We start from the raw sequence: 23860 nt of genomic DNA on the forward strand, positions 1-23860 counted from the left end.
ATTCAGGCCTCAAGAAACGGAATTTGTTAGTTTTCGAGCGTGAAAGACCATCAGGTTAGTTCTTACAATGATGCGGAGAATTACATACAAAGTGTCAGATTTGTTAGAAATAGCAGCACCAAAATGTTCTCGTGTGTGAGGTAAACACCCTAGGGATGGTGGAATCACTTTGCTTTTTGAAGATGCACATTACGCTCAGAACTTAGCAAAAATCATCGATGTTTTCACTCGTGGCAAAATCTGTCTGCACAGAAACGGCGGACAAAGTGCTACCTAGCTCACTCTTATGTGAAATATTACTGCGTTCGCTACATGGTACCAAAAAAGCAACTTATTTGCAACAAGAAGGGTGCTCAATTCGACTGAAATGATGAAATCACTGTGAAGTGCTCCAGTTTCTCAGAAATAGCTGTAAGTTTTCCAGTTACACAATTGTGTACAAAGCGCCTGAAAGGGTTAAGCTACCTCTTAAAAAGTTCTTATTCACTGCCCAGTGTCTGCGTGGTTGTTAAAATGCACAGCTCTCTGAGGGCCATTCGGTGCACATCGTCGCAAGTGCTCAGAGATTGGCAGCACCAGTCATCTTTGCATGTCCACACCAGCGCACAGTATTTCTGCAATAAAACGGAATGGGAGTCATTGCTAGTGGCTGGCACTGACAGATGTCTGCTTTAAAAAACACTGTCAGCTGTGGCACATTTTCTTGTTATATTTAGACTGCTTAATGTGTGGTTTGGGTGAAGTACTTGGCGAAAGCAGGATTAAAGGAGTATAGACACCTACTATTACTACGCGTTTTCTTCTGTCAAATGGTGCGTTAAACATTAGAATACATGGATTATCGGGCAGTATTTGCCTAGAGCTAAATAATTTATAATTGAATTTCTTCTCGTGCTATTTCGGTTTCAAGGACCGAACAATGACTTTGACGTCAAGTTCATGTTTTGGTCACATGATGCGTTAGAAATACTGTAATATAATCGCTGATGTGTTGTTTTAATTCACTACAACATTTAATCCAGCCTTTTCGAAGACCTGGAATGACAAAAAATGACCTGTCAGCAAGTATATAGCTGATTTTTTATGCCTCGTGTGACCTAAACACCAACTATATGTCACAGTCATCATCAACTGATTCAATTCAATTTATTTATTTCACCACATGTATACATGGTCGGAGCTCTGGGGCAAAAAGCTGCTCGGGGCAGCTTGACGAGGCCCAAGAGACCGTAACAAGGTAGAGCAGTGCCAATACATGATTGCAATACGACAGATGAAAAAACAATATTATATACATCATTATATATGTTGGAATATTATATGCAACAAGGAAAACACGGCTAGTGTTACAATACAAAAACTGACTTTGCACATCATATACTGAAACATATTAATGTTCAAAAAGACCGTCGTAGTCGACTAATTACGTCAGTATTTGATGAAAAAAAAAGCGCAATGTGATCAAATGATGGACAGACATTTAGGCTTTTATTGTGCGTTTAGAAATTGTTCCACATAACTGCAGCGTAAAACAATGACGAGCACAAAGGAAGAAACACCTACGACACGGACAGACGCATGTCCGTGTCATTTTTTACGCTGCAGTTATGTGGAAACAAAGTAACCAACTTGCCCAAAAGCTCGTTTTACTAAAGAAATTGTTCCCTCAGGTCGTTTCTTGGGCTTGGTGTCGAATTTATATTTGTTTAGCAGTTAGGGGAGGTTATGTTCCAATGACTGGCTCTTATAATTTTTTCGGAAACTGCCAGTTTTCCGTGTTTCGTGTAGGTACGACTGGTTCGTGGCGCTGTAGTGAAGCGGTGGCAATTAAAAAGTCACGAAATGAATTAGAAGTATGTACGCAAAATCCAGAAATCATATAATGACCTTATAGGTTACGAAAAGCAGGCCAGTATGTGCTAAGTGTTCATGATTCCCAATTTATGGCATAATTCTTTTTTGGATTGTAAGGAATTTTTGTTTTGTTCAAACCAAAACAGCTTCAAGAAGAAATTCTTCCATTATAAATTATTTTGTGGTTGCACACGAATACCACAGTGTGCTCCATGTATACGAATGCCTAATGGATCATTTGAAAGAAGAAAACGCGCAAGCAAAAATTTGGTGTCTATGCTTTAATGGTGCTTCCTCTAGAGCCACCACCTTGGTCGAAGGCACTGCAACTCACCGGCTGAGGTGCATGGTAATTTTTAATGGACGCTGCCTTGTTCTTTCACCACTGACCCTTGAAATTAATAACACCGTGTCGGGGCAGTGTGACCAGTGTTGTCAGTCCGCACGCACAAACAGTCCGGTTCCAACTGCAACAGTCCATACAGTCCGACACAGCTTAAGTCTGCCGTGAAGCTCTGCCCACATACAGGACTGCACACAGAATTTCTCCATGACAAAAATGTTGTCCCAAGTTACAACTTTTCTTTTTACCAAGAAGCCAATCAAAAAAAAAAAAATCTGGAATTCTGATAGCTGGCTTGTTTAATATAGTAAAACATTAGAAAGCTGATTTCTTTTACCGTTGTGATTGGCCAGCAGAGTAATACAGAGCAAAGTTGTACCCCAGTGTTAAAGGTGAGCTGAAGAGGAATCTGAACTCGTGTTTTTACCCCTGGAACATGATCTACACGTTCCAAGCGTTCTTAGAAACTTCGAATTATTGCCCTGTGTGGCTGATTTCCCTAATTTAAATCAGATTTAAGGTCCCAGCTCCTGCCTTTTTTTTTTAATTCTCCGCAAACGGTGGGAGGAGTTGACCAACCTTTCACCCAGTCCCGTGGCGGCTTGCCACTCTGCCATCGGCGGAGTGACACGTAGTGATCAGCGAAAGCAAAGAGTTCACGAGTATTTTTATTTTCGTGGGCCTAATTTGCAGATATGTAGTCTCTGACTAGACCCATTTGTTCACGGAAACCTAAAAAACTAAATAAAAACAAAAGCAAGGTCGCCACGCGACGGCCTGAAAGGCACTCCATGCATTGGTCGACTCCCCCCACCGTCTGCGGGGAATTAAAAAAAAAAAGGCGGGAGCCGGACATTAATCCGATTTAAATGAGAGAAATTGGCCGCACAGGGCAATAAATTGAAGTTTCCAGGAACGCGTAGATCGAGTTCCCGCAGCAAAAAGACAAGTTCAAATTCCTCTTCAGTGCACCTTTAACAACTGATGTTCTTTTCCAAATTGTACCCTACTGTAGTTTGCATCGACATCACAGCAGCTGTCATCTTTACATGCAGAAAGTGCAGCAAAAGCCTGGCTGTTTTCCTAAAACACTTATAGCCAACAGGTTACTTTTTATGGCAGTGCAGCGAAGGCTAGGCGGAGACTGTCCTTTGTTCACACTAGGGGGGGGGGGGGGGGGGGTGAATGGCGGGATAAGTTGGAGAGGGGGTGCGGGGTCGATAAGAAGGTCACTCCCCAAGGCACAGGGACAAAGGACCGTTTCCTGCCTGGTCTCTGCCGCACCCAAAGATGGCGCCTTGGACGTCAAGTAACAATTATCTGCACTTCAGTGCTCTGCCACAGGCATAAGCTCATTTGAATGAAAAGTCAAATAAAAATAAATTATCCTTGAAAGTTTACCTCACAAGCTGCATATTGAGCATTGCTTGTAAGCCTAGTAAAATTCATCACTCAACAAATACGACTTGTCAGGTTTTGATTGATGCAGCTAACATATTAGCACTGTCTTGAAAGAGCACACAGAAATGTTCGGCTCTGATTAGCATGTCAATCACATGTCGAAGCACCACAGACTAGGTGCTTCGTTAGACTGCGCTACACCACAGTCTAGCAAGGGAACAGCAGTGTACAATTGGTGGCGCAATGCTGGAAGTAGTAAGAGAATATGTCTACTTAGGGCAGGTAGTGACCGCTGATCGGGATCATGAGAGGGAAATAACTAGAAGAATAAGAATGGGGGTGGAGCGCATATGGCAGGTTCTCTCAGATCATGAATGGCAGTCTTACCAATATCCCTCAAGAGAAAAGTATACAAGAGCTGTATCTTACGGCTACTCACCTAGGGGGCAGAAACGCGGAGGCTAACAAAGAGGGCTGATGATGATGATGATGACGCCACTTTACTGACATTGCAATCAAAAGTGTTGCCTTCGTCACCCTGACTTACATCAACTACAGGACAAAAGCCTGTCCCTCATCTGTGGCTTTGTGTCAGCTGCAGCCACTTGATATGAGCACTGCTTCTGCATTGTTGCAACGGTGAGGATGCGTGCGCAGTCGTCCAAAATTGGGCTTGTCCCGCGAGAGGCACAGTGGGGTTTATGGACCTTCTCCCAAGTGCATGCCCCTGAAGAAAGCCAGGCACCTGGCTTGGGGATGCTTCTGCCCATGTTTACTGGTAGGTGTCCAGTGGTGGGTTTCGAACCAACCACCTCCCACTGCTGAGATGGGTGCCTAAACTACTACTAGGCCACGGTAGGTGAAATCAGAGGGCCCACAACTTCCCAGTCTCTTCTAAAAACCTTACTAGATCTCTGCCACCCCAGCTGAACTTGTTGACCCTCTGCATTAAACACCTTGCCCAAGCCCGTTTTTTCTTCTTGATGTCCACTCATCATCATCAGCCTGACTACGCCCACTGCAGGGCAAAGGCCTCTCTCATGTCTCTCCAATTAACCCTGCCCTTTGCCAGTTGCGGCCACCGTATTCCCGCAAATTTCTTAATCTCATCCGCCCATCCAACTTTCTGCCATCCCCTGCTGCGTTTGCCTTCTCTTGGAATCCACTTCGTTATGCTTAAGGGCCAGCCTTGCCTACGCATTACATGCCCTGCCCAAGCCCACTTCTTCCTCCTGATTTCGACTAAGATGTCATTAACCTGCGTTTGTTCCCTCACCCACTCCGCCCTCTTCCGATCTCTTAACGTTACACCTATCATTTTCCTTTCCATAGCTCGCTGCGTTGTCCTTAACTTAAGCTGAACCCTCTTTGTTAGCCTCCCTGTTTCTGCCCCATAGGTGACCACCGGTAAGGCATAGCTGTTGCATACTTTACCCTTTAGGGATACTGGGGCACTGCCATTCATGATCCGAGATTACCTGATGATGGCGACTCTTTATGGTGCAAGGGCATCTGTGGCCAAAGAATGCCACAGCGCAAGGTGTTTTTATCTATTCAAGGTGGGGTCAAGGACCCATTTCTCAAAGATTTCACTCCAGATAAGCCGAGCACCAGGCCAGGGGAAAGCTTGAACCCATTGTATGACCGGTGGATACCCGACGGCACTGGAGATTGAACCCTGCACCTACCACATGCGAGGCACACGCTCGAACCGCAAGTAGCTGCCAAATGCTGCACTCCACCTAGTGATGCAAAACTATCGATAGTACTATCGATACTATCCATAGTTGAGTCACTATCGAACTATCGCTGGCAAAAAAGAATATCGATAGTATCAATAGTCCTCTGCAGATGTTCCCTACGTAAATTTGCTGGATACAACTATTGATACTATTGATATATTTGTGTCACTATTGAACTGTCGACGGCAAAAAAGACTATCGATAGTACTTTCAATAGTACTTTCAATAGTTCTATTGATAGTACTATCGATAGCCGTATCGATACTACTTGTTATGTACTATCGATTCCATAAAATCAACCACGTGTACCCACTGCATCTTAAACTTGGCTTTCTGAGTGTGTTGTATGGAGGTGATGGTATGAGTAACTGGCAGGACTCGCCCGTTTTTGCGGCCCGTCACCGAGCTCTACAGACATTCCCTACGTAAAGTTGCTGGATAACATGTTAACATACGAATGTCCTAGTTACGAAGCATGTGTGCAAAAACCATTTCTGCAGCGGATACGTCATCAAGACGACGTCTGCAGTGCCCGATAGTGTCGTGTAAGCCAGCATCACTTGTGCTGTTTGTTTTTTCATCGGATGCAGTTCCAGGTATCCTTCCGAACTGTCCCAGTGCACAAAGAACCATAGTTGGTTGAAACTTACCCAGAGACCTCCACTACAGCATCGCTCATATCTTGAGTCTATTTGGGACGTCAAGCCTCATGAGATCGTGAAACCAATCAGGTATTACAAATGTTTTGGTTATATCGCTGGCAAACAAATGCATATATCAGTATTGTTACTATCAATAGCCTTACCATCAACAGTTTCACTATTGATAGTATTGCTATCGATATCGGTAGTGTCTCTAGTACTACTATGGATAGTACTATTGATAGTAGAATCAATAATAGACTATCTATCTTCTACTACTGATAGTAGAATTGATAGTAGACTATCAGTAATACTATCGATAGTAGACTATTGATAGTCTATCAATAGTTTTTACACTATCGATAGTTTCAAAAAAACTATCGATGGTCAATTTTTCGATAGTTTTGCATCACTAACTCCACCCCATTCTTATTCTCCCAGTTTTTTCATGTTACCTCGTGGCGTCATCGCACCCTCACTCGTGTTTCACTCGTCGTCCAAATCTGCGGTCATCACCTGCCCGAAGTTGAGCCTTTGTCAAAAGCACACAACCTTCCTTGTGGCACCTGCCTTATCGTCAGTGTTCCAAACCTCTAGAATATGAAAGGAGTCCTCTTCCCCACACCTCATGCACGCGGGACTTCATCAGAGACTCATCATCATCATCAGCCTGACCACGCCCACTACAGGGCAAAGCCTCCCCCATGTCTCTCTCCAATTAACCCTGTCCTTCGCCAGTTGCGGCCACCGTAATCCCGCAAACTTCTTAATCTCGTCCGCCCACCTAACTTTCTGCCGCCCCCTGCTACACTTGCCTTCCCTTGGAATCCACTCCGTTACCCTTAATAAGGACCATCAGTTATCTTGCCTTCGCATTACATGCCCTGCCCAAGCCCACTTCTTCCTCTTCATTTCGACTAGGATGTCATTAGAACCACGATTTGCATGCCACGTTTCATAACTTATGCCAGAATACGCACCGAGATTAAAGGCTAATTTTCATTCAGAACAGGTCATATGTGACCTGTTGTCGAGAATAGGCGACTGGCATGCACAACCATGTTTAGCCTGTGAAAGCACTCAAAAAGAAAAGTTCACAGAAAGTGTGTCCTTGTCTTTTTGAGCGCTTTCAACATCTAAACATGGTTAACTAGCCCAAACGTTGCCGTTCTTGATGCACAACACGACATATTTAACCCTTTCAGGCGCCATTTTTTGTTTTGACTGAAATTAATTATTTTTTTTGCCTAAGTAGTACACTCAGGCCTCAAGAAAGGGAATTTGCTAGTTTTTGAGCGTGAAGGACCAGCGGGTAAGTTTCTACAACAATGTGGAGAATTCCGTACAAAGTATCAGATTTGTTTGAAATAGTAACATCAAAATGTTCTCGTGTGTCAGGTAAGCACACTAGGGATCGTGGAATCACTTTGTGCTTCGAAGATTCACATTACGCTCAAAATTGAGCAAAAACAATCGATGTTTCCAGTCGCGGCAAAAACTGTCTGCACAAAAATGGCCGATAAAGTGCTACCTGGCTCACTGTTAGGTGAAATATTATTTGCTGTGTCGCTACCTCGCACAAAAAACCAACTTATTTGCGACACGAAGGCTGCTCAGTTTGACTGAAACAATGAAATAACTGCTAGGTGCAATAGTCTCTTGGAAAAAGCTGCGAGTTTGCTGTCTACAGAATTGTGTACAAAGCGCCTGAAAGGGTTAAAGCCATGACAGAACTCTTTGGCAGCAGTGGCATCGGCAGTAAAAAAAAAACTGTCTACGCACATGATTTCAATCAAGAGAGAGAGAGACAATAAACTATTGTTTTTTAACACATTGGACAAGTCATGTGGGTCGACTTGTTAGTTCAGGACTCCAGTGGCTTGCGTTCATGTCTGCACCCATCGGATGGTCTGACCTTTTGTCCTCCAAATCTGTAAGTACACAGAAAACAGGCACAGATGCCCCACGTGAGGGTCGATGACACAGCTGCCACATGCAGGAAGATGCTCATCGCGGAACTTGACTTGTTGCTGGCCATCACTGTCAACGCTGCTGCAATAGTGATGGGTATTCGAGGAATAGCTGAACAGTCAGAATAAAAACTTTCAGGTTGAAGCCGCTGGGTGTGAAATTCGGTGAAGGCAGTGCATTGCCGCAAAGAGTTGTCCCTCAGTATCCACAACACTGAGTTGGGATAAACTGCAAGTATACAGAAGAGAGGCTCAGGGTCAATGCCGTTGCTGCCATATGCAGAAAGATGCCCCTTGCGGGCTTGACAGAAGGCTGTCAGCAGAAGCTTGTCAGCAGAGGCGTCACACTTTTGATGGGTGGTGTCCACCGAGAGATGCCAGACAGAATTTCCTTTCCTCAAATACAATTTCCATTTTCTTCATTACGGGCCCTCTTTCTCTTTCTTCTTTCACTCCCACTTCCTCCGTTCCTGTACAGTGCTGCTCAGGTGTCCACCGAGATGACAGAGAATTACTGCACCATTTCCTTTCCTCAAAAAGCGGTGGGTTAACACGCTGTGCTGTTCCCCTCCTAAAGAAGTGTGTCATTAAATAGCAGTTAATTAGTATTCAGTAATTAACCATTAATTAGCCATTTGTCATCACTTAGTAATTAGTACTTAAAGATGTGTGATGTCATCCAGTGGTCGACGTCATCCAGTGCCACAGAGGCAGTCAAAGTGGTGCGGAAAACGCTTTCGCCTCTGTGCGCTTTAGGCAGTCAAAGTGCTCCCTGAATTTTTTTCAGCAATAACCGAGCTGTCATGGATAACAGCTTTCAAGTTGAAGTAAGTGAAATGTGGTGGAGGCCGTGCATGGCTGCAAAGAGTTATCCCTCAGTTTCCAGAACACTGGGTCGGGAGAAACTGAGCACTCTGAAGAGAAGGCTGAGATCCTCAACATGACAATCGTAGCCGCTGCTGCCAAACCAGGACGAATTTTTCTTCAACTGCAAAGCTGCTATGAAAGCTGCATAGCTTACCTCTGTAACCATACGACTGTGCTAAGGTGGATGCTAAAGGATAATTACTTCATTATTTGAAAATTACCTGGCTTTAGGGGATTCTCGATTCTTGAGGGCACATTGGACTAATACCCGTGCCACACATGCACAAGAAATGGCAGTAAATGCTAAAGGCCTTAAGTTTGTTAATGTCATTATTTTCAGAGTTGGCGCTACACATCTACATTTAATGCCATTATCTAAAGTGACGATGATAACGCTTGCAAGGTAATCAAAAGTTTCGTCTGAATATAAACATTGCTAATGAGCACAATATATCAGCAATGTTGTTGAAATGTAATGTAAAAATGATTTTGCAGGAAATACGGCTGTTCCTGCTTTACAAGTCCAAAAAGTAGCCATAAACTTGCATGTCAGCACACAGGTCGAGAGTACCTGTCAATAAGGCTGGTTAAAATGGCGCTCTTCACATCGAAAATGCGGTTTAGGTGCCTCATGTTAGGAATTAACCATTTCCTACTGGTTAGGAAGTTGTTACTAACAAAGCTATATGCTTTTCTGCATGTGGAATGGGAATGAGAGTACACATTGCTTGGGCGAATGAGTTGTGGCGAACTCGGTAGGTCGCGAATGGCAGTAAGGTTAATGCCATGAAATTTTTGCGTGTGGCACCACACGAATGCCATTAAAACTTAAGGCAGTAAGCACTTAATGGCATTAAATCTGTCCGTGTGGCACGGATATAAGACTCCTGTCACGCGGTCATTTAGCAGGCCTTGAACCGATAGTCTGTGAACTGAAAGGCAAATGAGCTCCTACATGGACGACTCCGATGGCCGTCGAGTCAATAGGCCATCGAGTGAACTGAGCAGTGTGGAACTCTATAGAGATTTCGAGGGCCTTCGAGTAGTGGCTGAGTCCACTCTCGGAAGCGAAGTGCTCGAAGCAGTGCGCTGCAGAATAAACGCAGAGCAGCAGTATCACCTCTGAAAAATACAGAACTTCAAAATGCACACCTTATTTTGCAGAAAAAAAGGACAGGCCGTGTGCCAGAACACTGCAGCATACATGCTACGAATGTTGTCAGCGATAAAAAAACAACCAACACCAGCTTGCTCAAAAGTGCTTGAATGCTACTGCAGCTTGTCTAAGAAAACGAAGTTCATTTCAAGAGTGATTGATATTACTGTAACAAATAAGCATTTTGTTTTTGTATCATTAGTGAGAATGTTTTTACTAGTCACCGTCTCGCAATACAAACGACTATCGGCCACACCAACTGGCAGACACATTCTGTCCACACTAGGCATAACATACGAAAGACAAGGCGGGCCAACAACTGACCTTCCCAAACGTATACGCCAGCAATACCTCGGAACATGCACCCAGATTTCCACGCTGAACGTCGTGCAGAGAGAGCCAAATCATTAGGAAAACGCTTTCTTAATGATACCTCTGTGGTCTATGTAGATGCAGCAGATTCTTCGGCTGACAAGATGGTAGCTGTGGACACCACGGAATGTGGTACACTCATAAATGGGGGCACTATACGCACTCAGCACACACATGTTGGAGAAGAAACAGCCATTGCTCTAGCCATTGCGGGATCCTTGGCAGAAATTATTGTCAGCGACTCAAAATTGGCGATACGTAACTATATGTTGGGAAGAATCTCCCCACAAGCAGCACGGATTCTGCAAAATTATCAGCCCACACGGCGCATTCGCCTAATCTGGACGTTGCTCATGCCTCCCTTGCTGGTAATGAGGTGGCTCATAACCTAGCTTGAGAACTGTCCCACCGAGCTGGGTTGTGCAGCCCGCCCGCCCAATACTCCAGCAAGGACAGGTTGTTTTCTTACAGAGAAATCCTGCAGCACTACAGGCTTGCAAGACTCAGACTCCCCCCAGCAGATACGCTATCCAAACAACAGGCCAAAGCCTGGCGTAAACTTCAAACTAACACCTATCCAAATCCCCAATTGTGTAGCTTCTATTCGGAAGGACTCTACTCAGACAAATGCAAACAATGTGATAGCTAAGCTGATCTAAATCATATGATCTGGAACTGCCCGCAGTCCCTACCCGTGCGTCGATTCATTACCGACTCTGCTCATTGGGAGACTCTATTGCTCAGCCCCGACCCGGGGACACAGATCAAGCTCCTGCAGCTTGCTGAAGACGCCGCCGCTGCCCAAGGGATAGCGGCCGTCGGTTAAGCGGGGGCGGCTTTGGATCGCTCCTCTATATCTGCTGGAAATAAAGTTTCACCACCACCGCCATTACATTGTGAATTGTTTGTCTGCAGTTATTAATAACAGAATTGTTCATTTAGTTTTCAGTCGTGACTCTTTATGTTCTGAATTACAAATTTCCAACTGATGATGGCAACTATCAATTATACATGTTCGTACGTTCATGAATTGTTAAGGGGCACAGACCCTGTCAAGCTGCCTCGTTCAGCTTTTTGTCTGTGCTCCAGGCCTCTGTAAACATGTCGAATAAAGATGAATGAATGAATGAATGAATGAATGAATGAATGAATGAATGAATGAATGAATGAACCTTTCAAGGTTACAGATTAGACACGTTGGTCGATTGTTAGCATGCCTGCCAAATTACTGGCACCAAAGGCGGTGCCATAACAACTTGGTGATAGAATCTCTCAATGGCAATTTTTGCCATGTAGCAGCGGCACACAGTTCGATAGTGATTGAGAATCTTGAATGCTCTCGACTCAATAGCCTTTGAAAGTGCCCGTGTGACAGTGGTACAAGTTAACTTTCCATGAGGCTATGCCCCTGTTCCTAAGCTTGGCCGATCATTAGCGGCAGTCATGTTGCAAGCACATTGTTTTGCCCTTTGTTTGCAGCACACGTTTTCGATGTCCTCATCAGGATCGGTCAAACGGTGAGCCACGTAATCAGAGCTGAATGAAATGAATTGCTGCCCCTATAATACCACATCCAAACTTTGTAAACTGTGAAGGCTACAGGTGGAGTGGAAACTAAGGTGATGTCACGGTGCAAGATTAGATAAACTGACATAAAGGCTGAGCAGCTTCTGTTTTTCAAGCTTCGCAATTCGTTTAATTTACTACAACAACTGTGTGAACATTATGACATGGATGTCACACTCAGTGTAAAGTAGAAATTTATGTGATGATGACAGTGAAGCGCAAGGGCATCAGACATAGATGTTTAGTTAGTTTATGGGGTTTAACGTCCCAAAGCGACTAAGGCTATGAGAGACGCCGTAGTGAAGGGCTACGGAAATTTCGGCCACCTGGGGTTCTTTAACGTGCACTGACATCGCACAGTACACGGGCCTCTAGAATTTCTTCTCCAAAGAAATTCTAGCCGCCGCGGCCGGGATCGAACCCGCGTCTTTCGGGTCAGCAGCCGAGCACCATAACCACTGAGCCACCGCGGCGGCCAGACATACCGAATGTTGCGCAAATCAGAGAAAATCGAAAAAAAATTCTCTCGGCTTAACCGCGCGTTTGTTCGGGAGGGCGGTGGTATGGTGGCTAGAAGGGGAGCTCGTTTCTCCGATGGCTGCGAGATGGCGCTACGCATACCATTGCTGCGAAGTCTTTTGATTTTGGTTCTCCGTCGCCCCAGACGATGGGGATTTCCAAATAATTCTGCCCGAATCAGGCAAGTACCCCACCTAAATGTAGTATAAAACAAAACTGACCACTAAATGCAACCTCTGTGCGAAATTTGAGCCCGAACATACGCGCGGTTAAACCGAGAGAATTTTTTTTCGATTTTCTCTGATTTGCGCAACAGTCGGTAGACGTGACAAAGCAGTCAATCTTGAACCGATGCACGAAACACGACAAGGCATTTAAGACCCCAAGCGGGACTTGTCAATGCGCAGTACATCAAAACCGTGAAACGTGATGACGGACAGAACGAAATGAATAGCATTCACGCAAGAACGCGTACACTCAGGGCCGGCAAGTCTCGTGGTACACGTCCAGGTTCCGCAGGTCGCGCCATGTGGGCGGCATGTTGTGCTGTAGCCGCGTTCCGCAGCGGCGGCACGGCGCCGAGAACAGGTGCAGGTAGCTGTGCAGCCACGTCAGGAAGGACTTCACAGCCAGGTCCGGCAGCTGCGGCGAGAAGAAGTGCAGCATGGCCGCGTTGGCGTGGTCCGTCACCTTCTGGAACACCTGGTAGCGCGACCGGGACCACATATCCAGCTGGTCGTCGTCCGTGTAGAAGTCCTCGTTGAAGCCCTTCACCAGCACCCACTCGATGATGAGGCCGCGCAGGCAGACGAGCGCACGCAGCGTGCGGCTCAGCGTGATCTTGAGCACGGCCGAGTTGCCGCACGGCCGCAGGATCTCGATGGACATGTCCACGAACTGGCGCTGCACGCTCCCGATGAAGGCGTCCACGTTCTGCGGCGGGAAGTTGTGGCCGTTGCTGTGCGGCCTCCGCACCCGCTTGGTGGGGAACAGGGAGCTGTTGGAGCGCTTCAGCCCGTTCTGGTTGAGGATGGCCGACGCGTGGCTCGTGTGCTCGTGGACCTTGTCGAACCAGCGGTACGACTTGACCATGTCCGTGTACAGCGACGTCCTGTCCAGGGTCGGGTCCTGGCACAGGTGGCCCGTGCTGCCCAGGTTCAGCGGCGGCGCCGGAGAGCCCAGCAGGGTGACGGCAGTCTCGAGCTCCCGAATGCGCGATATGACGGCGCCCAGGGTCCCCTGGAGCTCGACGATGAAGCTCTTCTCCTTGTTCTCGTCGCCCTGCGAGCACGGCACGCCATCCGTCAGAGTGCGGAACACTTCGCCGACGGTGCACCGCAGGGCTTTGACAGCTCTCAGGCCCGAGTTAACGGCGTCGAGGTTGATCCCTATGTCTGCCATGTAAGGGTTCATGATTTCCTCTTCTGAGACAGTTCCAAAGCGGGTAACCAAACACCACGAATCCCTGCTACACAACCACAAAACGCATGACCGACCGTCGTGATGTCACTGAAAGCCGGCTGCCATTTTCTCTCAAACTTTTCTGATCTTTTCCTTTCTTTTTTTTTTTTCTCGACCAGTGTGGCCAGTGGTTAAAAAGTAGTCGCTTCTTTTGGCCTCTTCAGTTTTGTAGATGCTTTTCAAGAAACATCATCGCGCTGAAAAAAATAAAAATAGTAAACCGCAGCAACTAAGAAACTTCTCTTATACTTTACTTTTCTACCAAACTTTATTATTTTTACATTTGAACTATTGTTTACTCGATTTTCATTACAGTCTTCTACAAATCTCTCGAAATTCGTTATTCGTTTTCCAAGATGCCTAAGTTATATTTATGAGCCGCTTGCGATAAGTGTGGACAAATTTTTCTCCTGTTGGCTCTGCACCAAACCTGGCCAGTATCCTGGCACTGAGGGTAAAGTTGAGTGAGTGAGTGAAGAAACTTTATTTCCGCCAGAAGAACATCAGAAGAAGACCCGTGCCCCTCCGGGTCCGCATGCAGGCGTCCGGGGAGGGGCAGCGTCGCAGCTGGAAGACTAGCAACGGTATAGTCGCGCAGCTTCGGCTGCCAGGCGGGTAGCGTATCGTTGTATGCTCTTTACCTACTCGAGAAAGGAAAAACAGCAGCGCCGAAAAAGCACACACACAGCTGAAGAACGACGTAGGACATAGCCCAAATTTGTAAAATGTACTTTTACCCATAGAGCTTTTACCCATGAAGAAAAAAAACTATATAAAAAAAGAAGGGAGCGTGACGTCAGAATCTTGAGCATCATGGGAAATAGGCCCTCACGTGAGAAAGCTCGGTTTCGGTTTCGCTCTCTCGCTGTTTTGCGCCACGACCAACACGGCTGCGCTCGAAATGGCCTTTGTGCGCTTAAGAAGCGCACAAAGGCCATGGAGCTTGGAGATTTGTATGTGCCCTGAGGCCAGTGCCTCAGTGCGCCCGTGTATTTCGCGAAGTGCGGCAAGATACAGCTGTTGTACACTTTTTTCTTGAGGGATATTGATAAACTGCCATTCATGATATGAGAGAACCTGCCATATGCACTCCACCCCATTCTTATTCTTCTAGTTATTTCCCTCTCATGATTCGAATCAGCGGCCACTACCTGCCCGAAGTAGACATATCTCCTTACTACTTCCCGCTCCTTGCTACCAATTGTAAACAGCTGTTTCCTTGCGAGACTTTGGGTGCACACCATGCCCTCCTGCTGCGCAGGATGCCGGAAAAAGAAAACGGCGGAAATTTAGCAATTTATTTTTAAAGGCTTCTTCTTTCACATTAACAGATTTATATACAAAACCTTCCTCAGCATATGAATCACGTAAAAATGTATAGACGGGAATTATTGCCACAACTCACGTTATCTATATGCACCTATTTGTACAAGAAACAATCTTCTGCAGACATTTTTTCCCAGACTGCCGCAAGGGATAGAACAAGAGAAGAAACAAAGTGTACACAATCTATGTTCCCATAATAAATAAAAAAGCAGTTGTAAGATGCTCATCGAAGAGAAGGGTTAATGCAATCTTGTTATTAAATAGCCTTTTTCAGATCTCACATTGGAGCCTTGCTGGCGCATTCAATGCAAGCCACAATGCAGTGGCATTGGAACCATTCGAGCCATCAACAGGACCGCATCTCTAAGCTCGATACCGGCTCACGATTCTATCTGCCATCTAGGGTAATGCGACGTCAAGGAACCCGGTTGCGGCTTGGCGTTGCCGACTCCGAACACTACCTTCTCACGATCGGAATAGAAACCAACCCAAATTGCGTACAGTGCCACACTCCAGGTACTATTGGATACCTTCTTTGCGAGTGCAGTGCCCGAACTACACTGAGGAGAGGAGAACATTGGAAGCGACCGTGAAACAACTCCCAAGCAACCACAGATATCCGTCGGACGTACGAGCTAGATCCGAACGTCCTTTGCCGAGATCGTACGTCCATCGGACGTACGAACACAATCCGATTTCGGATATCCGTATTCGTACATCCGCCGGACGTACGGACAGTGTCCACTTTTTTATATCCGCATGAGAGACGAGGTGGACGTCCGAAGGATGTAAGGTCAAGTATCTTCCCAGGCCATGAGTATGGACGTTTTTTATTTCACAGAAAATTCGAGTCTTTCGTGTATGTATACTGTTTTATTTGCGGTTTGACGCGAAGACGTTTGTAAATTGGTACGATTCCACTCCTACCTGCAGTGCAAGAGCCGCCAACGAGCTAAATTTATCTAAGAGGAGAAGCAGGTGTTGCAGAATTTTGCAAGAACTCAATGACTAGTTTTATATTTATAAAACTTCTCCAAATTAGTGGAGTTGTGCGACATGTCCACCGTTTTGCTAGCTAAACTTGCCATTGAAACCCATTGAAACCATTCGTAAGAATCAAAACTCCCGTGCATTCTGCTATCACCATCATCATAGATGTCAGTTCGCGGTCAGTCCAATCCAATCCATCAGTACGGCTCCGCAGCGCTGTTGTTGATTGGTCACGTAGTGTTGTCGCGCAGAGCTTTATAGCTCTGTTGTTATAATGTGTGGCTTTGTTCGGTCTGTGGACGAAAGTAGTATGTAACTTAAGCAATTCGAAAGATACAGGAAGCGCCTGAAGCTCTTCTGGAACACCGGAATCCCGTACTGCGTCGACCTTGGTTTAAAGAAGGCTTAGTGCACATGTGATTGCCTACGAAGATATGTATCCAGTACACTTCTTGGAACTTGCTTCTAGGACAATGCAGCATGCTCATATAACATTCGTTCACAGGACAATGGGAGCAGTAAGCGCGAGGAGATGGCTTCCACAAGTGTGTGCTGTTCTCACACTTTCGGGAGCCTACATCACACAGATGCGGGAGCACTCAACTCGCGCGGCTAATTCCCACTCCTCTTCAAAGATGCCGGACGGAGTATTTTCGCATCTTGTTAATTTTTAAGGCATCGCTAGGTTCACTGTGCCTATATAAAGAGTGACAACGCGCGAAAGGCAGCCCATAGGAAGCACGTGTAGTTCGCAGTGGTTCGCAACGGAAGCTTTGCGGCTTTCTGAGCACAGTCGTGTACAGTGCTGCGCAGGTTAGTGCCCTAAGGCCCATGAGAATAAATAAAGAACAGATGCATTGTCAATTATGGTGTGGAAAAGTGAGAGCTGTTATTGCCTGATACTTATTGAGGTGTTTGTTAAAGTGCATTGTCTGTTATACTTGCAGCATTAAACACTTCTATTAATTGGTTCCAATGTTTTTACTTGGGCTGCTGCATTGTGCCATTTGTTTCACATGACTGATGTTTGCCGCGTTCTTTTTTATTTCAGAAATCCTGTGGGTGGGAAGATTACGGATGTGTGTCCCAAGCTTGCCACATTTGAAGAGTCACATTTTAGAAATTTTCCGAATATAGCTCATTGCTCTGCTGCTGCTGATGTATCATCAACCACAATAAAATATATGCGTGCTATGCATCAAATTGTTTTTGGTTTTATTGCATCGCGCGGAGTGTAAAAAGCACGCATGCACCATATATGCGAATATTCGAGAAAGATCCGCCAATGGACGTACTCAACTGGACGTCCGTCGGCGGGCGAACCGTATACCTTTGGCCACCTTTCGGACGGCCGACGGACGTCTACCGGCTGTTTGCGGATGTTCAGCGGACGTACAGAACATCCGAAATAGACCTCTGTCGGCCGTCCGAAGGATATCGGTGGTTGCTTGGGCTGGACTCTCCCCCTCTCTCTGAAGAAATTCTTCTAGGCGCCAGGGCGAAACGTGCTGATTGGTGATGTGTGCCGAAGGCCGTGCTCAAGTTTTCATGTGCAACAGGCCTGGATACACGTCTGTGACCGCCTTCGCGCTACCTACACTGTTTACACTGTTTACTCGGTTTACGGTCTGACATGCGTGAGAGTGCACATTTGTGTTTTCATGGAGCCCCTACTCCACTATGTGTTAATTACATGCGTTGGCATGTGTGCTCGAGACATGAATTTCACGTGCATCTACTCACCGCGATGAGAGTGCCAGTCAGTGTGTGTGTGTGTGTGTGTGTGGACATCACCCATGAAGCTCCTTGTATTATGCCATCATCAACCTTTATTCGCACTTTCCCTTTCCACAGTGCGGAGTAGCAGGCCAGGGCCATGTCACCACCGGCCGACCTCTCCTCCTTTCCTCTCATTAAAATTCCTCTCTCTCTCTCTCTCAACAACCGAACGATGGCTGTGACGTCAAAGAGAGATTATAGGTTGCGTAAGGCATGAAAAACTGCAATGTAATCGGTGCTTCTCCATACGTTGCCATTCCGGCTCTTGACGAAGGCTGGCTTCAGCCCTGTAGTCAATCAAAACGATGAAGCAGTGATTACATCGCACTTTTTTCTATGACTCACGTGACCTATAACCTCTCTTGACGCCACAGCCATCGTTCGGCTCTTGAAACTGAAACCGAAACAGCATGACAGAAAAATTCGATTTTAAATTATTGACCTGTCGTAGGCGAGTACCACATACTGCAGAAGAACTGAGGATTGGGCGAGTTGGTGGTGATCCATCGTAAAAAAACCAGCGCTTAAGAACACGGGCAGAGGACAAGGTGAACCAGACTGACGGCGCTGAACTTACAACTTGTAAGTACTTATAACTTGTGAGTTACAACTTGTAACTTACAACTTGTAAGTAAGTTGTAAGTTACAGCGCCGTCAGTCTGGTTCACCTTGTCCTCTGTCCGTGTTCTTAAGCGCTGGTTTTTTTTACGATGGCTTACGATGAATACCACATGGTGATTCATGCATAGTAGTGTCTTCCGCACCATTGTAGAGAAGAAAACATACCACCAAAATTAGGCCACCTCGTCCCCTTCTGCTCTCCTTGGCATGAGCTGTCGGAGCTCGAACAAGTCGGGGTGAGAAGGACGAAGTTGCATGTGAGCGCTGTGTGGCCCGTCGGCGGCTCTTCTTCCCGTCGTGTTTCCCATCCAGGCCGGCGCCATGGTGATCCCGGTGACGCTCGTCAACGACATCAAGGCGGCCGTGGACCTGTCCAACCAGGCGAACGGGGAGGACGGCAAGAAGCAGTACGCCAACGCCATCCGCCTCTACCGCAAGGCCATGGAGTCCTACCTGAACGCGGCGCTGCTCATACGCAACACGTGCGCCCCCTTCGTCGAGCGGGCGCAGAAGCTCAAGGAGTTCTCGGGCGGCGACGCCGACCAGGACGTGGTGGGAGAGGGAATCCCCGAGATGAAGAAAATACACCAGATCGCTGTGCTGTCTCAGGTGAGCGTCGACCACAAGGAAGCCGGGACCCAGAAAATGCGTAGAAGGAAACGCGAACTAGCACTATAGAGCACATATGACCAGGGAAAAAGGTTTTCACCGGTGTAGTGCCCATTGATAAGCATTTTCACAAGCACTACTGTGTCCTGTAAGAACCTTATTAAGGCGGAAACTTGGGCTAGCTGGAAAGCGTTTGGAATCATATTTGCTAGCGCTTAGTGAACACACGAGACACGAACACAAATACACAGGACTAGCGCCTGTCCTGTGTATTTGTGTTCTTGTCTCGTGTGTTCACTAAGCGCTAGCAAATATGATTCCTGTAAGAACCCTTTTTACGGATCCTGATGTGTTTTAGCTCTGGTCGCCGAGTCACAGCTACTGAACAAACACAATTTAAGCTAAATTTGCTTTTCAGTAATTCGCACGGCCGTCGCGGTGGCTCAATGGTTATGGTGCATGCTCGGCCGCTGATTCGGAAGACGCGGGCTCCGTTAAGGCCGCGGCGGTCGCATTTCGTTGGTCGCTAAATGACAGAAGTCCGTGCGCTGTACGTGTGAATTAAGTCTACGTTAAAGAACCCGAGGTAGTCGAAATTATCCGGAGCACTCTGCTACGGCGTCCCTCTTAGCCCGAGTCGCTTCGGGACGATAAACCCCATAAACCAGTAATTCATGTCTGCATGCACTTGAGGGTAGTTCTTGTAGCCTCAAGCGAAGAGAAGACGTGTCGAGAAGGAGAGGGCCAAAGTGTGGTCGACAGTTTGTGAAAGGCTGCACTATCCCCTAGTGAATCCATTTGCAGCGAGCCGTTCGTATTTATTTCTGATTTGAATGCTCCGGGTCTCGTATTCTTTAAAGTAAATTTAGCGTAGCTTCGGCTCACTGGGCCTGATAATGCGCTATCATCACCACCGCCATGATCACCATGGGGTCATATTACGTCTCCCTGATGACCTCTCCCGTTGATTTTGAATACTTTGACCTTTGGTCAGCAGCGGCCTTTGGTCAGCAGCGGCCACTATACTGCTGTGGGGACGTGTCTGACACTTACCACATGGTGTGGGCCTGCCAGCAGAACCCATCCCTACCCCCTATCCCAAACCCCACCCGAGAGGACTGGGAGGCGACCCTGTCCGCTTGCTGCACCCTCGAGGCCCAAAGGGCCTTAACGCAGCGCGCCCGGGCTGCGGCAAACGCCAATGGGGTACCTGTCTAGGCATCCCACCTAGTGGTTGTAAGGGCGTGACCCTTCAGGTCACGACCCCCAACACCTCTCCCTATGATTTAATAAATGTTTTCACCACCACCACCACCCACTATACTGCTGGGAATTTCTTTGGTCAGAGCTCTTCGCTTGGCCCTCTCTTAATCGATGTCATCTCCCTCCCTTGAAATTCCATATGCTAGTCTATAGTTTGATACAATTGAAGAACGAAGCGTCTTTTCCCCGTCAAAGGAACCCCTTCCAGCCTATGGCGTCGACCGATTCTCATGACCCTGCTAGAGTGACAATGCAGGGAATCGCAGAGTCCCCTCCCTGCATAGTCGGGCAGCGCTCCGCGTTTTCACGCAAGCAGGCTCACGAGAATTGGCCGATGCCATGGGCTGGAAGGGGGTCCTTTGACGGGGAAAAACCTCTTCGTTCTTCAGCTGCATCCCACTATAAGAAACTGTTAAGGCGAAAGCCTTTAATGCCTCATCGTTGTCGACAGAAGGTTGTCAGCAGAGGCGTCTCGCTTTTCGGTTGGTCGAAATGGTTATGACGTCAGAGTGCGCGGATTCGGAGTGATGAGGTCACTCACGGATGCCTGACGCTCTCTTTTGGAGCAGACAACTAATAAAAAATAGTTGTCGCCCGCTCCGACAGGGGGCGTAATGCGTTCGTGGGTGACCACATTGCATACCTCAGTACGGCGAACAGAGCCATGGATACAACCGAACTCATCGAAGCAGAGAGAGAGTCGTGCTAAAGAAGCAGTCAAAGTAGGCACTCAAAGTATGTAGTTGTAATGTGTAGTCAAAGTGTGTAGTCAAATAAAGCACTAGTACAGCACAAACAGTCTCGCAGTCAATGCCAAACAGTGCGCCAGGAAACGCTTTCGCCTTGCAACACTTCAGAGAGCCAAAGTGCCCCCTGAATTTTTTTGTTGCCTCTTCTATGCGTTGCACGCCGTGCTCAAGCCATCCTTCCTATTCTAGCTATGATCTGATTAACTCGCGTGTCCAACCAAATGCCGGCTATGCCTTCCTGACCTTAACGCCTTCTGACTGTTCTGGGAAAAAAAAAAGGTTAGGTTATCCTCCAATGTCGCAAAAGTAGTTCAATCCAATATTGACGCTAAGAGATAAGTTATTCGTTTGCAGTGTTTTTTTTCTGTGCTAGGGGAAGTCATTGACTCACAACTGGGTTGTCACGAAATTCATTATCATCATCATCATCATCAGTCTCACTACTACCACTGCAGGACAAATGCTTCTCCCATATCTCTCCACTTAACCCTGTCTATTGCCAGCCGCGGCCACCCTTTTCCCGTATATTTCTTAATCTACACCATCCACCTTACTTTCTGCCGCTCTCTGCTACACTTGCCTTCTCTTCGAATTAGGTCCGTTACCCTTAAAGACCGTCTGTTGTCTTGCCTTCGCATTACATGCCCTGCCCAAGCACATTTCTTCAATATTTCGGCTAGAACGTCGCTAGTCCGCATTTGTTCCCTGACCCACTCTGCCCTCTTCATGCCTTTTAAGGCTACACATTTTTCTTTCCGTATCACATTACTTTCGTTTTGTTTCGCTCTAATCACATTACTTGATGGACAACAAATCCGTGATGAAAAACAAGATAGAAACGGTGCTAAAATCATGAGTCGCTTGGAGCATAGTAGCGGGGAATCAACACGAACACCGAGAATCCAAGAAAAAACAGCGTTGAATCGTTGCCTCGTGACTAACATACCTCCAAGACAGCAAAAAACAAAAAAGACATACATTTTAAGCAATCGAACGAAAAATAAAAAAGTAAACAAAAATTTGCGATTCCTCGCAGTCCTCGTGAGTAAAGAAAGGGTGGCCGCATTGGAAAGATATGGCAGAGGCCTCTGTCCTGCAGTTGGCGTAGCCGTAGTACGGCTGTTTATGGTGATGATGAGCGAAGGAAGCAACTGTATGCTGAAAAGGGTATTTTCGTGGTCTTTGCCATAGGAACCTTGTGGTCATTCTCTTTCTGTTGTCGATATAGAAACTCAGCAGCATCATACTGAAGTTCAATATGACAGCAAGTTGGGCCATTGGTAAAAATTTAGCTAATGCATACAAGAACAATGACACGAGCACAGAAGAAAAGCAAATAAAGCAACAATCGATTGGCGTCGTCTAGCTTTGTCATGTGTGCATTCATCGCTGTTTGCTTATTTGGTTTAGTTCATGGAGGTGTAACGTTCCAAAGCGACTGAGGCTATGAGGAACGCCGTAGTGAAGAGCTCCGGGAATTTCGACCATCTGGGGTTCTTTAACGTGCACTGGCATAGCACAGTGCCCGGGCCTCTAGAATTTCACCTCACGCGGCCGTGATCGAAGCCGCGTCTTTCGGATCAGCAGCCGAGCGCCATCCCCACTGAGCCACCGCGGCTTCCAGTTTGCTTTTTACCCTCAACTGTATACAACAGCAATTGTTTTCCGTTGCCAATGAGTATGGTTCTCTTTCATACTGGTCATGCTGTTTGCTTTCAGGTGCTTCCACCATGGTGCACGGCAGCTGGAACAGTTACCTCCGGGAAGAAAATCAACTTTGACGACGACATCCAGGGCATAGACCCCGCCAAACAGGTGTTCACCCAGATCCTGGCGGACCCCAAGGCAAAGTCCGCGTCGACCATACTTCTGCACGGGCCGCACGGGACGGGGAAATCCCTTCTCGTCAAGTCTCTGTACGTGAAGTACCCCGAGAAGTCCGTCTTCATCGTCGACATGGACCTCTTCGTCATCGGAGGCACCACGCACCACTCTGCCTCGATGGCCAAGATGCTCGTGAGGAACTACAGGAAGCACAACGCCGCGGTTCTCGTCCTCGAAGGTCTGGATCAGTTGTACTTGTCGGAGTACCCAGACGCCAAGAAGCCCGTGGTGGAGGCCGTCAAGGCCGAGCTGCTGGCGTACATGAAGGAGCTGGCCGAGAAGAAGGAGTACAAGGAAGTGGTGATCGCGACGGCGTTCCGGCCGTGGCTGATAGCGGAAGACATGCGCAACAGCTTCGACGCCAAGATCAACATCCCCATCCCCGAGAACGAGGAGGCGCGCAAGGCGATCATCCAGGCGGAGCTAGGGAAACTGCGCGTGCCCACCTATGCCGAGGGCGACATCGAGGGCCTCGCCAAGAGCAGCCACCGCTTCTCGCGCTACCAGCTGCTGCGCATCATTCGCTGCGCGCTGGCGCGGAACTTCAGCAATATCGAGGGAATCGAGGCGAAGGAGGACGCCGAGAGACTGGGCCACATGACCAAGGAGGACATGGACAAGGTGGCTCCGCTCTTCACGGCCGACCTGAGCGAAGAGGATGAACCCAAGCACCAGGAGTTCATCGCGGCCAACCCGACGGCCAATTAGCGGCCGCTACGTCGGCGGTTCGAGTCGTGCAGCGCACGA

The 23860-nt window shown here is 47.2% G+C and overlaps 2 protein-coding genes across 2 annotated transcripts; one reads left to right on the plus strand and one right to left on the minus strand.

Annotated features, from left to right (window-relative positions):
* Window positions 1–12014: 12014 nt before the first annotated feature.
* Window positions 12015–13951, minus strand: MED27 (mediator complex subunit 27). The gene has a single exon (XM_089565108.1). It carries the CDS (start codon window positions 13842–13844, stop codon window positions 12909–12911), a length of 936 nt encoding a protein of 311 aa, XP_089421234.1. The 5' UTR covers window positions 13845–13951; the 3' UTR covers window positions 12015–12908.
* Window positions 13952–18888: 4937 nt separating this feature from the next.
* Window positions 18889–23853, plus strand: LOC149326765 (vacuolar protein sorting-associated protein 4-like). The gene is made up of 2 exons (XM_089562805.1): window positions 18889–19217; window positions 22949–23853. The coding sequence occupies exons 1-2, from the start codon at window positions 18930–18932 to the stop codon at window positions 23819–23821; spliced, it is 1161 nt and encodes a 386-aa protein (XP_089418931.1). The 5' UTR covers window positions 18889–18929; the 3' UTR covers window positions 23822–23853.
* The last annotated feature ends 7 nt before the right edge of the window (window positions 23854–23860 follow it).

The sequence above is a fragment of the Amblyomma mixtum genome, chromosome 10 (genome assembly GCF_055824585.1).
Source record: "Amblyomma mixtum isolate Tamu chromosome 10, ASM5582458v1, whole genome shotgun sequence".
NCBI lineage: Eukaryota > Metazoa > Arthropoda > Arachnida > Ixodida > Ixodidae > Amblyomma > Amblyomma mixtum.

What these genes read in the sequence shown, in the direction of transcription:
- MED27 (XM_089565108.1), bottom strand. Translation starts at nt 13,844, where the DNA reads ATGAACCCTTACATGGCAGACATAGGGATCAACCTCGACGCCGTTAAC.
- LOC149326765 (XM_089562805.1), top strand. Translation starts at nt 18,930, where the DNA reads ATGGTGATCCCGGTGACGCTCGTCAACGACATCAAGGCGGCCGTGGAC. An exon ending in AGATCGCTGTGCTGTCTCAG is followed by an intron (nt 19,218 to 22,948) that starts GTGAGCGTCGAC and finishes GTTTGCTTTCAG; the next exon opens with GTGCTTCCACCATGGTGCAC.